General features: G+C 36.2%; 1 protein-coding gene across 1 annotated transcript in view; it reads right to left on the bottom strand.

Moving 5' to 3' along the window:
* The window catches only part of LOC135696830 (GATA-binding factor 3-like), an 82820-nt gene extending 70454 nt beyond the window's left edge, over positions 1 to 12366 (bottom strand). Inside the window, exon 1 of the mRNA XM_065216346.1 lies at positions 11151 to 12366. Coding sequence (XP_065072418.1) covers positions 11151 to 11388 — 238 coding nt within the window. The 5' untranslated portion in view covers positions 11389 to 12366. The remainder of the gene's footprint in view (positions 1 to 11150) is intronic.
* Positions 12367 to 12975: the final 609 nt, after the last annotated feature.

The following is a 12975-nucleotide window of genomic DNA, read 5'->3' as shown; positions in this document are numbered from 1 at the left end:
TGTGGGGCGTCAAGTACCAAGTACCTGGCAGCGGCGGCATCGGATTGCGTTTGGCGTTCGAATTAGTTTGTTAAACTCTAATTGAGCACGCAGCCGTGAAGTGCCGACACGGAACTTCACTCGACGTAAATCTTCCTCCGGGCTGCCGGCGCTGCCGACGGCAGTGGTTGCGGCCACCAGTGGAGTCGGTTTGGTGCTTGGTTGTGTGTGTGAGTGGGGACTTTCCAGATGGTAATATATCTACTTATTTGGTTGTTAAAATGTGATCATAACTTCTGTGGAAGCTTGTTGTGGGGATTAAAGTTCTCGTTAGCATGAGATGAAGAAGTTATGATTATGGGGTACAATCATGACATGATTGAAGCGTCCAATAAAAATGTATGCTTTATGCTTATATAAGTACGTACTTGGTGAACTGGTATGAATAATGTACTACTAGTTCATAGAAGGTTTATTTAAAATCCTTGAACGATGAATATTTCATGCAGTGCTGAGATTTGTCATTGGAATTGACAGACTTTCGCGTGATAGACTTGACCCTTAAAAAAACTTTCGTGAAAATCTCATTCAATTTTTCGTCAATGACAAAGATTCACCTGGTAACAAATAGTGTAATTTCGTGCATTCTGTGTCACATTATTGTTATCTAAGCAGTTCAGGACAAATGTGGTTGTTTACTTAACGGTTCCATGTAATTGTTTCGCTCAAGTCATTTAATTTCATTGCAAATTTAGCTAATGAACAAATCTGAACATGTTCACTGACAATTGACATGGTTTGTCTTGATAATGACTGGTAGCTCAAATGAGTGACCAAAGCAGAATTTTGAATATTTCCGTATATTGTCGAGCCTTTGCAGCAGTGATTTCATGTTATACATATTACAAATTAACATTACAAATTTTCTTTTATGATAACATTTTGGGTTAAAGGCATAAGAAATTGTAGTTTACTGAATAAGGGAAATATAATTATTGACTATTTTCTGTCAAAGTTCAATTGAGGTCGGATAGGATTCTGATCAATCTATTGATAGGATTAAATTGTCCATCATGTTCTATCTTAAAATATCTTTTAAATTAATAAAAGGGAAGAATTTCACGACTTGAACAGATTCTGTAATGTGGTCGCCGGAAGGTTTTCAAAACAATTAGGGCCCATGCATTAATTATGTCACGCTAAATTGAGGAAAAATTTACCTCCCCCCCTATCGTGACGTTTTTCCTATACCTAATGCATTGCTTGTCACAAAATCTTAGACCCCTTCCCCAACCCTTATGTAATTTTTATGACTGCTCATTTTTCAAACAAAGTTTGTTTTCACAATTGCATTGCGTCTAGAAAATCATCTCGTGATCGTTTCATACAAAAATATGCATTCTGGACCATGACTGGAAACGTGCTTGTATCTGAGGAAAAAATCTGCTTAAAATGAACTCATTTTTCTAAATAGAAACATAAACGTGGTATCCTCCAGGTAATCAGATCAAGCAACAACCGGGATGTTACGGATGTGTGAAAGAAACTGCAACCATCTCGATATAAATCTAATTTCCTGGATCTTGAATTTGCTTCTGCGACACGTTCGAAGTATTCACAATTTGTCTATGAAAATTTACTCAAAATGTTAGAGGATATGATTGTATTAAGAATTTCCTTTTACAGAGATCGTTTCAGAATTCTTCGCAATTTCAGAATTCATTTAGAACATTAAAAAAAAAATCTTGATATTTGTCCATAGATTCTCTTTGAATTTTAAATTCTTTCACTGAATTCACTGAAGCTTAAATATGTTTTGTAATTCGCTTTATTTCTATTTCATCTATTTCACCTTAGAATTCTCAACCCACAATTGAAAAGGGCCTATTAGATTTTGAGAGCAAAACTTTTACTCCTCCTTCCCTGCCAACACCATCGGGCAGGAAAAATTCTCCCGTAGAGAATTGTTTTCAAATTTTGTTCAAAATTATCTTGGAGATCTCCTTTAAATTCTTCTGAAAATTGCTAGGAACTCTCCTTAAAATTACCTAGAAATTCTTTTGTAAATGCTCATGGAATTATCTTCAGAATTTTCATTGAAATTGTTTTTTTTTTTTCAAAATTCGATTCCCACTGTATTATTTGACGAATCCTGCAATCCTCTTCACAAACGTCATGTAATTTTCCAGAGACGTGCTTTCATTTTTACTCTGATCGCACTAAAGCTAAATTAAAATGTTTAGGTATGACAAGTACACTTTTAAATGGATTGGATCATACTTGACACACAGAAAGAACATAGATCGTCCGTTTTAAAGGAAAAATCTCCTCGCCAATTAATGTTACCTCGGGAGTTCCACAGGGATCTCATTTAGGTCGTTTATTATTTATTTTATTTGTGGATGACGTGAAGTTTGTGTTAAATCGCTTAAATTTGCTCATATATGCTGACGATATGAAACTGTACATGGAAATCTTAAACAATTCTGATTTGCTACATTTAAAAAATTAAATTGATGTTTTCTACAATTGGTGCGTTAAAAGTCTTGCTGAATATTAATGATAAAAAAATGCAATATTATATCTAATTCCAGAAAACACACTACTCTAGATTTTACATGTACTGTAGGAAACCAGCTGGTTGTAAGGTGCAAGAAAATTAGGGACTTAGGATTAATTCTTGACTCTAAGTTGACATTTGTAGATCATGTGAATACCGCAATTCACAAAGCAAATAATTATCATTTTAAAGACCCAAATACCATCAAAACACTTTATATACCTTACGTGAGATCAATTCTCGAATATTGCAGTGTGGTTTGGGCTCCATACCATGAAACTTATATAAATCGTATAGAATCAGTTCAAAACCAGTTTTTGTTATTTGCTCTTAGGAAACTAGGCTGGACCTCTTTTCCCCTTCCTTCTTATGAGTCCCGTTGCATGTTGTTAAACATTGAAACACTTAAGAAACGAAGAGAAATTTCCATGATTTCCTTTGTTAAGGATATTATCTCACAACGTGTAAATTCAGAAAACAGCTGAATTTATTTTTTTTTCCTTTGGTTTGTTTTTTCCGTCGATCTTGTTGCTACCCGACGTGCCAGGAAGGCAGCTCCCACACCTGGACCCTACCTATTGACCCATCAACTCATGAACCGGGGACCAACGGCTTTACTTCCCATCCGAAGGAAGGCGTGATCAGAGATGTTATGCCTCAGAACATCCCGGCGGCGCCGACTGGGATTGAACCCAGGCCTGCTGGGGTGACAGGTAATCATGCTTACCACTACACCACCGGCGCCGTTGGAGCTGAATTTATGTTAGGCCCAAAATTATCGAAACACCCTATTATTTCAGTATTTTTTGCTCAACTCGCAAAAATTCAACAACAAGCATTGAGCAAGCACAAGTTTGCAAACTACACCGAGTAATTAAGATGTTTTTGTGTTATAGTCACTTTAATACATGTTGGGCCATTCGTGACTTGTCCGAGGGTAAGATTTGAATCGTGGCATAAGTATTCTTTTCAGGATTCACTTTGATTTATTTATGATTCTCTCCGGTATTTCCTGGAAAGTTTCTCCATAACAGATTAGAATTTCTGTTCATGTCCTCCGGAATACTCTGGAAATTCACTCTACATGTATCTTCGCATTCGTTACAATTCTCGAGATAATTTACATGATTTTTTCTCTTTTTATTTGTTTTTCTTTAAATTCCCTTAAAATATTCATCAGAAATCTGCCTCCTTGGATTTCACCTAAAATTTCTATGGAACATTTCCTGAGAATTCCTTTGAAATTCTTTTCAAAATGGTGCTTGGAATTTTCTTGGAACTCTCATAAGACTCTCCTAAGAAGTGGAATTTTTTTAGAACTCCAATTGCTCCAATTTTTATGGAAATAATGTTCAAAAATTTGTCCGCGACCCTACCGGAGATTCAATGAAACTTTCTTCAAACAAGCTAAGTAAAGTTTATTTTTAAATTATATTAAATGCTTTTGGAATTCTTGGATGAATTGGAGCTCTTCTCAAAATTATCTGATCGATAGAAGCATTGCATAACTTTTAAGAGATTTTCAGCCGTATGTGGTCATTACACGCAAACCAAAACATTATTACAATGAATGTTAGTTCAATTTCCTATCATTCTTTGCCTCGAATCTCTCCAGCAGAAAAGACATACGAAGTCGAGTATGAGAAGAAATAAGCGCTTCTTGTTTGCTTTTAGTCTATCCATATTCAGGAGCATGGAAAGAACAGTGGAGAAAGCACAGGTCTGATAATCGCAACGATCGTGATTCGAGTCCAGTCGGTGATCCTATTTTTTCGAAATAATTTTTTTCACTCACTAATACACTCCACATATTTCGGTCTCCAATTTTCTTACATTGGACCGCAGCTAGGTACATCGCATCCCCGGTTCATGCGGTCTCCACTAACATCCTCTGATGATTAATCCCACATAATTGTAAGCGGTAATTCCAAGACACTATCCATACACCCCGGTTGGCTGATAATTTCCTTGAAATGCTTCTCAAAATTACCTGGAACTTCTGGTCAAATATCTTTATAATTGTGCTCAGAATTCCTATGAAGAGTGAATTGTAGATGACCCGAGGGGTTTCAACCAAGTTTGTGAGGTGATCGGTTATCAAAAATTACCGCAAATTATTAAAATAATTTGTTAGTAATGAATTACTCGGTAATGCAATAAAATGAATTGTTGGTAATTTATGGGTTATTTAAATAATTCCTACAGCTTGAAAAATAATTTGGTAATTTTAAAGAAAATTAAACAGTTATTCAAATAATTCCATAAATATTTGTAATCTGGAATTATCATATTCTTTATTATTCTATGTAAATTTTATGATTTTAGTTGTTTCAGGTATACTTTATTATTGAATTAGTGGAAATCGAAATTAGATTAGAAATAAATAAAATCGAAAAAATTGCGCTACATTATGCAACCCTCGGTGCAACCAAATAAAATTGACTTTTTCATATTAGCACTCTTACGAAAAATGTTCGGAAAAATGCTTAGTTTCGATTTCTGCAATGAGACTTAAATTTTTTTTATCAAGGAAATATAGGAATGAAATATTTTACCGATGACATCATAGAGCGCGTAAATGTCCAAATCCAAATCAAAACAAAAGCAACATACGAGTTTTTCTATATTGAAATACAGTATTTGCAGTTAAACTTTCGAATTCCGATTTTTCAATGAAACTTTTTTTTTTGAACACAGGTTGAAATATAAGTTTAACGTGATTCCAGTTTTGTTTTTTGTTGTACAGCTCATTTCATTAATCATTTGAATAATTGAGTAAGTCTTAAAACTATTCAAGTAATCGTGGTAATTTTGATAATCGAGAGCGAAAAAAATAATTTGAAAGTAATAAAGTAATTTTAATTAATTGAAAAGTAATCAGAGTTATTTACCCCTCGAGATGACTACTTTTCTCATCTAAACATATTTGACATTCTTATCAATTAATAAATGTGTCAGAATCCTTCAATGTTATCTTAGTTCAAGATTTTAGGATTTTGTTTATCTGAGATATTGAAAATAGGTAATGTTAATATTTTTTAAATATATAGTCACTTTAACAGTTTTGGGTCATTTGTGACTTGTCCGGGGGTGAGATTTGAACTCGTGGATTTGGCGTGAGAGGTATGGATGGTAACCACTATGCCGGAGTCGCCCCTCTAGTATCATATTTAAAATTTATTTTTTTTTAAGTCTGAATCTCAAAAAGTGCTGATGTAAAAAACTGGCCAAGCCTAGTCTTCAATGAAAATTGTCTACCAATCAATAACTTTGTAGCATCTTTACTTAAACCGGCCGTATATCTTTGGAAAAATTTAAACGTAAGTGAGGTTTTTAAAAATATTTCAAATTTCGGCATTTTTAATAATTTAAGTATATTATATTATATCATATTTAAAATTAAAGTTTTTTAAGTCTGAATCTCATAAAGTGCACATGTAAAAAACTGGCCTAGCCTAGCCTTTAATGAATATTGTCTACAAATCTATAACTTTGTAGCATTCTCACTTAAACCAGCCTTATATCTCTGGAGAAATTCATACGTAACTGAGGCTTTTAAAAATATTTCAAATTTCGGACTTTAAAAATTTAAGTATATTATGAAACATAGTTTGACATTATGTTGCGATCTTGGAGCCGTTAAATTTTCAAAATTCCGGTTTTTTGGTGGTGGGTGTGGTGATTTTTTGGTTCTTCGCGTTAAACATATTATATGTTTTTAAGCGACACTTTTTGTTGAATTCAGCCATGCCGGTATTTCCTTTATATGGAATTGGAAAAATATGTTGAGCAACCGAATTTTTGTTATGTTTTCTTAAATGTAGTGGCCGCCCTAATTAAAATTTATTTTCCTGTAATCTTGAAAGAGTAAAAGACTCATCACACATTTTATTTCGATGAAAATTGTGATCCCAATGTACTGGCTTTTTTGCTTCGTGATCTTGAAAATTGTCCAAGCCCTATATGTCGGGAATGGGTCTAAGAAAATGTTCATGGTCTAGACATTTTTCAAAGATAAGATTTTTGAAAAATCTTTGAAGTTCGCTATCGTTAGTATTTGTCCAAACATAAAAAAAAAATCATGTCGCAGAATCTTAAATTCTTTTCTGAGTCCATTTAAATGTACTTTGTTCAGACTTGTAATCTGGAATCAAATAAATTACAAGTCCAGACCTTAAAAAATCAAATTCTATTCCCAAGTTCATGATATGTTTTCTACAATTTTCTTAATTTTTTGGTTTTATAGACTTCGAGTTTTCAATTTCCAGAATTAAGGATAGGTTAGGTTATCTTTATAAGCGAGACTTTCAGCCAGAGGCTAGTTCATCTCTTCTTCCAGAATTAAAACAATATTCCAACATCTTTTAAATTCCTCCCCGAATATTACAATTTTTGTCGAGATAGACATTTGAAGTCCTAGGCTCATGTAGAAAATTTTCCTCGTTCAAGAATTATGAGATTTTTTTTCTTAGACTCCTATCAAGAAACGTTGTACAGGTCCCAGAGTTGTTAAAATGTGACTTTGAACAATTTTCTCTGTACCTCAATTTTTAGTTCTAATCACCAATTCACGATCTGAATCTAAAATCATCTAAGTAAATAGTTTGTTTTCATTAAGGGGGGAAATACAAGTAAAATTTTTTTATCGATTTTTTTATATTTCACTTTAATTTTTTTTTAAATGCTGCAAGCATGAGGAAGGAGTGATCTATGGCCCCGGTATCGCCGATTAACCGTTAGTTCCAGAAATCATGTTTTTACATAACCCAAAACTTTAAACGCGTTTTTCTCGAAACGGTGTTTTCCAAATTGGCGGGAAAGATAACTCAAAAAGTTCTCATCCAAATGACTTGAAACCTGGCGCATCTTAAAGTAAATAGATTTTTATTCTATGTGAACCACTGATATTATAAAAAAAATTAACAATAAATAATTTTCAGATCCGCCTAAAGTGGAAAAAAAACAGTGAAAAATCAACTTTTTTTCAGATATTTTTTTCTAAATTTTAAATTTTTTTGTTGCGTTTTAGAGGTTCACATAGAACAAAAATCATTTCTCAATAAGGTCCAACTTATAAAAGTAAGTTTTGTCCATTTTTCAGGTCTCTAGAACGCCCGCCAATTACCAATCCCCAACGGAGGCGACCTCCTTCCGATGTGACCCCAAGGAGCCACAGAGGTCACACACCAATGAAAAAACTCAAATGTTGAGGAAGATTTAAGCAATTTAATGCAAAAAACCCGTTGCGTTGTTCATATGCTCACAAAACAATTCCGAAAATCGTCGAGTTTTTGACGTGTTACTTGTATTTCTCCCCTTAAATCGTGTCAGAAAAATTAATGTAGCATATGCTTATAAAACTGAAGATTTTTGTATGCATGTAAACACGTATAAACCAAGTGGTAGCATTCCAGAAATTTATTTTCCGTATGGATGAGAAGACAAGAAGAGCAAGAATATTAAATAGTTAAGTTTATAGTTAGCATTCAATTGGGTTATTTAACGGTGTTGAGGTAAATGCATATTCGTAATCTGCATTAAAAATGGAACCCAAACCCAAAATTTCATCATTTTTGGTACACTGGAACTATTTTAAATAAGAACTATTACATTTGCAAAAATCACCTTTTTAGCGCCCTCGGTGTCACTTTGTATGGGAGCGAGCTGTCAGTTTGTTAGTTTAGTGTCAAACAGTGAAGTTATTATTTTGCTTTAAATCTTGATTTAAAAATCGAGATGAAAGTGTGTAGGTTCGAACAAAATATCGTTGTGCTCAGAAAACGAAGCTCTTTCAGATGATATATAAAAACCGATATATTTTTCAAAATTAAAGAACCCAATTGTTTGTTTTATTGGCATCAGCATAAAAATGCCACTTTGACCTTAGAAAGGACTTTCCTGGCAATTTTTTTTTTTTGAGATAATGGTCTTACGAGAATTGCCCGAAAATTTCTCCAAGAAATTAGACGCAACATAGGGCTGAAAATATCACCACTTTAAACGATATTTAATAACTTTCAGCAAAACATATCTCAATCTTTAATTAAATCGGACTAATCTAATCAAATCGGTAAAACTCTTTTGCAAATAAAATGGATACTTGTTGAATGAAAATTAGCGACAGTTTAGAATGAAATTCCATAGCTTCAAATGAAAAAAAAAAACAACAAATTAAAATCAAAGCATTGCAATCTGTCACAATCAAAAAAGCAATAGGTCACATTTTCTATCGAAAATGGTAAGTCGTAAAGAACTTTGTTTCAACTGCAAACATTTCTGAAAGAAAGTGGTACGATTTCAAAAGAAAAGCTTCACAATTTCTTACGAAATTGACCACAATTTTCTCCAATTTCAACGAACATGGACACATTTTCTGTAAGCACAGGTACAAATTAAAAAGATTGACCACAATGATGACTAATTTTATCAAAATTGCTTAGAGGAAATGGATGTAATGTCGGCCTAAATGCCTCTAATTTGAGCCCACACATAAATTCAGCAATCCACTAAACTTTCAACAGCGACCAAAAATATCCATTAGAAGCGTCCTAATGACGCGTTCATTTAGATAAAATTGATAAATAGCAGACTTTTAGCGATGGGCCCAATATTAGATCCATAGGCCAACATTAGAGTCATTTCCCCTATTGCGAATTTTCAGCTTCTTGCTTGGATTGAAGTGTCAAACTTTTGCATAAGAAATGAGCCATTGCTTAGATCTAAGGCTGTGTTCCATTTGGTAAATTTTCACTTAAATTTGACACTTCGAAAATAAATTATACTGTTCGAAAATCCATCTGCTGTTGATCGTTCGATTTTCGAGAAGGTGTTAGTCAAAATTGATTCCTGGTCGGTCAGAAATAAGTCTAGTACAATTTAATTTAAGGTTTAATTGGAAATTATCCATCTGTCAAATTTTAGTGAAAATTTACCATCATAATGTTAAACGAAATCGACGGCAACTTTGAAAGAAATAAACTGTATACCACTTTCAACGTATTGGATTACTCTTATCAGTGGCATTGACGTTTCTCGCTGTTTACCTCTTGTTTAACTTTGGAAACACATTAAATAAATACAGATAAGGTAAACTAGAAGCGTTGGTGTATTATGGAACAGATTTGAATATATGGCTATACATTTCGATTTTTAAGTCGGAGCACAAGTATAATGTGATTTGACGTGAGGCTACTAACTTATAAAAATGGACTGAACACATTTTATAAGTTTTTATTGAAATTGGTCACAATGGTTTTCGCATGATTGAGTGGACTAACTCAACGTCCTCACCTAACTTTATTTTTAATAATAGTCTTAGCGATATTTTTTTTCGATTCTGGTTAATTTTGCCCAAACATTTGTCAGACTCCGACTCCAACTCCACAGTCTTGGTTTTAGTTTTACTTTGAGTAAGGTGCAAGGGATCGCAGAATATTTTTCAAAAATCAGAAGCTGTTTATTTCGTGTCACACCAAATTAATTAGATTGAAAATTTAGTCAATGTCTTCAACTCTACAAATGGAACACACTGAATACCTTTCCATGCATAGAATATCCGTTCTGAACGATAAACAAAACAGAATTTTGAAAAATGTTCCGTGACCTCTTTCTCCTTAAAGTTGTGTTGTTTCAAACCATGAATTGGTAACATCAACGTAAACTTAGGTCAAAGGGATTCAGATTTTTCAGATTTAAAAAAAAAATCTTTCACTACAGCAACGATGCTTCTAAAAATTTTAAGTATCAGTAAAAAGTTGCCTTGAGAATGATTGCTCAGTATTCCATGAAGCATAGTAAATACTCTTTTTACCTAAAACGCAAGTGAACACAAACATAGCTGAAGCAGTTCACGAACACGCTAAATAAGCATTAGGATTTTGTTTACCCTTCAAAATGACTTGAGTCAAATATTTCGAACTATAAACAATCTTATAATTGAGATGAACTAGCTTATGGCTTTAAGTCTCAAAACAAAGCTACAAATGATTGTCATATGCAACTTTGATTTGTAATTTTGACTTCCTTCAGATATTACGACCTATCCTCATAAACCTTTTTTTTGCTCTTCATCAGCAGTTGCCTGATCCTTTACCATTTTTGCATTCGTGTATCGTAATGCATTGTGCTTCGTGCCCAAATAAATCGAGACAATTTCCAACCCGATAAAATCCATTGGTTGATAATCGATCCCACCCCGCCTCCAATCTGGACTTGCTTTATAGCTGCGCCTTAACTGACTGCGCTATTAGTGGTCTCATGAGGTAATACTCACGCCTAATGAAATTATATAAACCACCAAGTAAGGTTTACTGTACGTTACTTTGTGACGCTAGTTACAAGTGTCTAAAAGTATGTTACCCTCCAATTAAAATGTATTCGGGTGGAGTGAAAAAAAAAAAACGGCATCGCTATCTCCATACAATCGAACCCGTCGGTCGGTTGTTATCATCTTTGCAACACGCTTCTCAATCTCAAGTCACGGAAGCGTCAGCCCTTCATCATCCATCAACAGAAGCGCTTCCGCCTACATAGCTTCACCTGCAGCAAGCAACACACATTTTCCGACACTCGCCGAGTGCCATAAATCGCTCATCTCTCGCGGTTCACTCACCGTGCGTTCCGTAGCCGGTCGGGTAGTACCGCCGGTGCGCTGCGGCCGCCGCTGCACCATTCTCGAACCGATAGAATGCATTCATGTCGGACGTATCGACCGCGCCGGCACCGGACTGCTGCCCGAGCGAGGCCGCCGCCGCCGCTGCTGCAGCTGCCGACGGGCCGAGTGAACTCTCCGCCGCTAGCCGTTGGTTGTCGTACCAACCGCGGGCTTCTACTGCCGATGCATCCATCATCTTGCAATAAGTTTGCACGATTCACACACCTGGCACTAAACAAACACTACAAGAGGGTGCACGATTCGCGTGCACTGTTATTCAAGTTTTCACTCTTTAGTTATTTGACGATACACTAATATCAATTCTTGCGCGCTATCTGTAGTACGTATTACACTCTTCACAATGGGTTTTGGTTTTCGATAACGGGTGATGTCACTGAGAAACAATCCTCGATGCACTCTCTTCAAATCGCTTCGACTCGGTGGCCGATCTTTTGCCTGGCCGGCGTAGCTTCCGAACTAGTACCGCAGTACGCACTTTGCATAAGCGCCATAACTCAACGTTCTACACCCCCAAACGCGCTAGCTAGACCAATACGGGGGTTCGGATTTGGCATTCAATGGCGTTTCAAAAGCCCAGTGGGTCTTATTCAATCCAGTTTGATCCCATAGACTTCAGCTGCCAATGCTGGTGCTACTATTTCGCTATTCACAATTTTAATGGATTAACACTTTGCATGATTAAAGTGGCGAAACCGTAATCACGATTCTCGCCGACTCACTTCACCGTTGGTGTCACACTCCCTCGCAACGCAAAACACGGGAAAAGTATCCTTCACCAGGAGCAGGCCTCACATACACTGCTCTTCGATGCAATCTACCACACGACGACGGCTGCTGGACTGGGTTCGTGCACATACGGTAGGCAACGAACCTCTCGATTAGGGACTTCTAGGCTTGGGCAACAGCAGCACAAGAAAAACCGTAGGAGATTTATCTTATAGCACTTTGTTTTGTTTTCGCGGACACCCCCGAGAGGACACACCGAGAGGAAGATCCGAATCGGAATCGAATCACGCACAGCACATGGGTGCCCAGTTAGACACAGCGAAACAACAACCAACGACGGGGATGATCGTCCGCACTAATTCTCTCTCTTCTTACTCTGCGAAGCAGCACACAAAAAAACCGCGCAACCACGACGACGGCCTGGGGTCGACTGAAGCTATTAATTGTTGAACTATAGTTGTGTAATACACCTACCCACTCAGTGCTTTTGGACCAGAGAGCTAACCGACACACACACTTGTAACGGCCCGGATTGGGGTGTTTGCCAGCAGCGTGGTGCGTTGGTGTTGTGGGCCAACGGAACAAGTCAAAGCAACTTACTAGCAACACCAACACAACAAAGTAAAGAAACGAACACAGCAAGCGCACTGTAGTGCTTCTCCGAAGTTGTGCACCGTAGAGCGCCTGGCACCGTGCGAAAGAGGAACGAAAGGAAAAGAGTAAAACAAAAGGGGCGGAGCTTGCGATCGCTCAGCGTCATAGAAGAGCCGGTTAGTGGAAGGCGTGCATCACTCGAAACATACACAGCAGATGCACGAAAAGGTTGTTTTATTCTCTTTTTCCCTTTATTCTCCCTTTTTTATTTTTTTCGTTTGATTCAATGCTGTGACGAGGAGCTTTTGTGAGCATGATTTTCCACATTTGGTTGTAGGTGTATGTATGCTGATGTTTGCAAGTGACATTGGCCAAGTTGCAGAGAGCATTTAAGAGGAAACATTTTCCGTTCTTTGCTGCTTGTTTTGTTGGTGTTGTTTGA

Source organism: Ochlerotatus camptorhynchus, unplaced genomic scaffold (genome assembly GCF_037179485.1).
Source record: "Ochlerotatus camptorhynchus isolate MF236.1 unplaced genomic scaffold, CSIRO-AGI_Acam_v1.1 ptg000062l, whole genome shotgun sequence".
In the NCBI taxonomy this organism is placed as follows: Eukaryota; Metazoa; Arthropoda; class Insecta; order Diptera; family Culicidae; genus Ochlerotatus; species Ochlerotatus camptorhynchus.
This window is presented reverse-complemented; position numbering and strand designations above follow the sequence as displayed.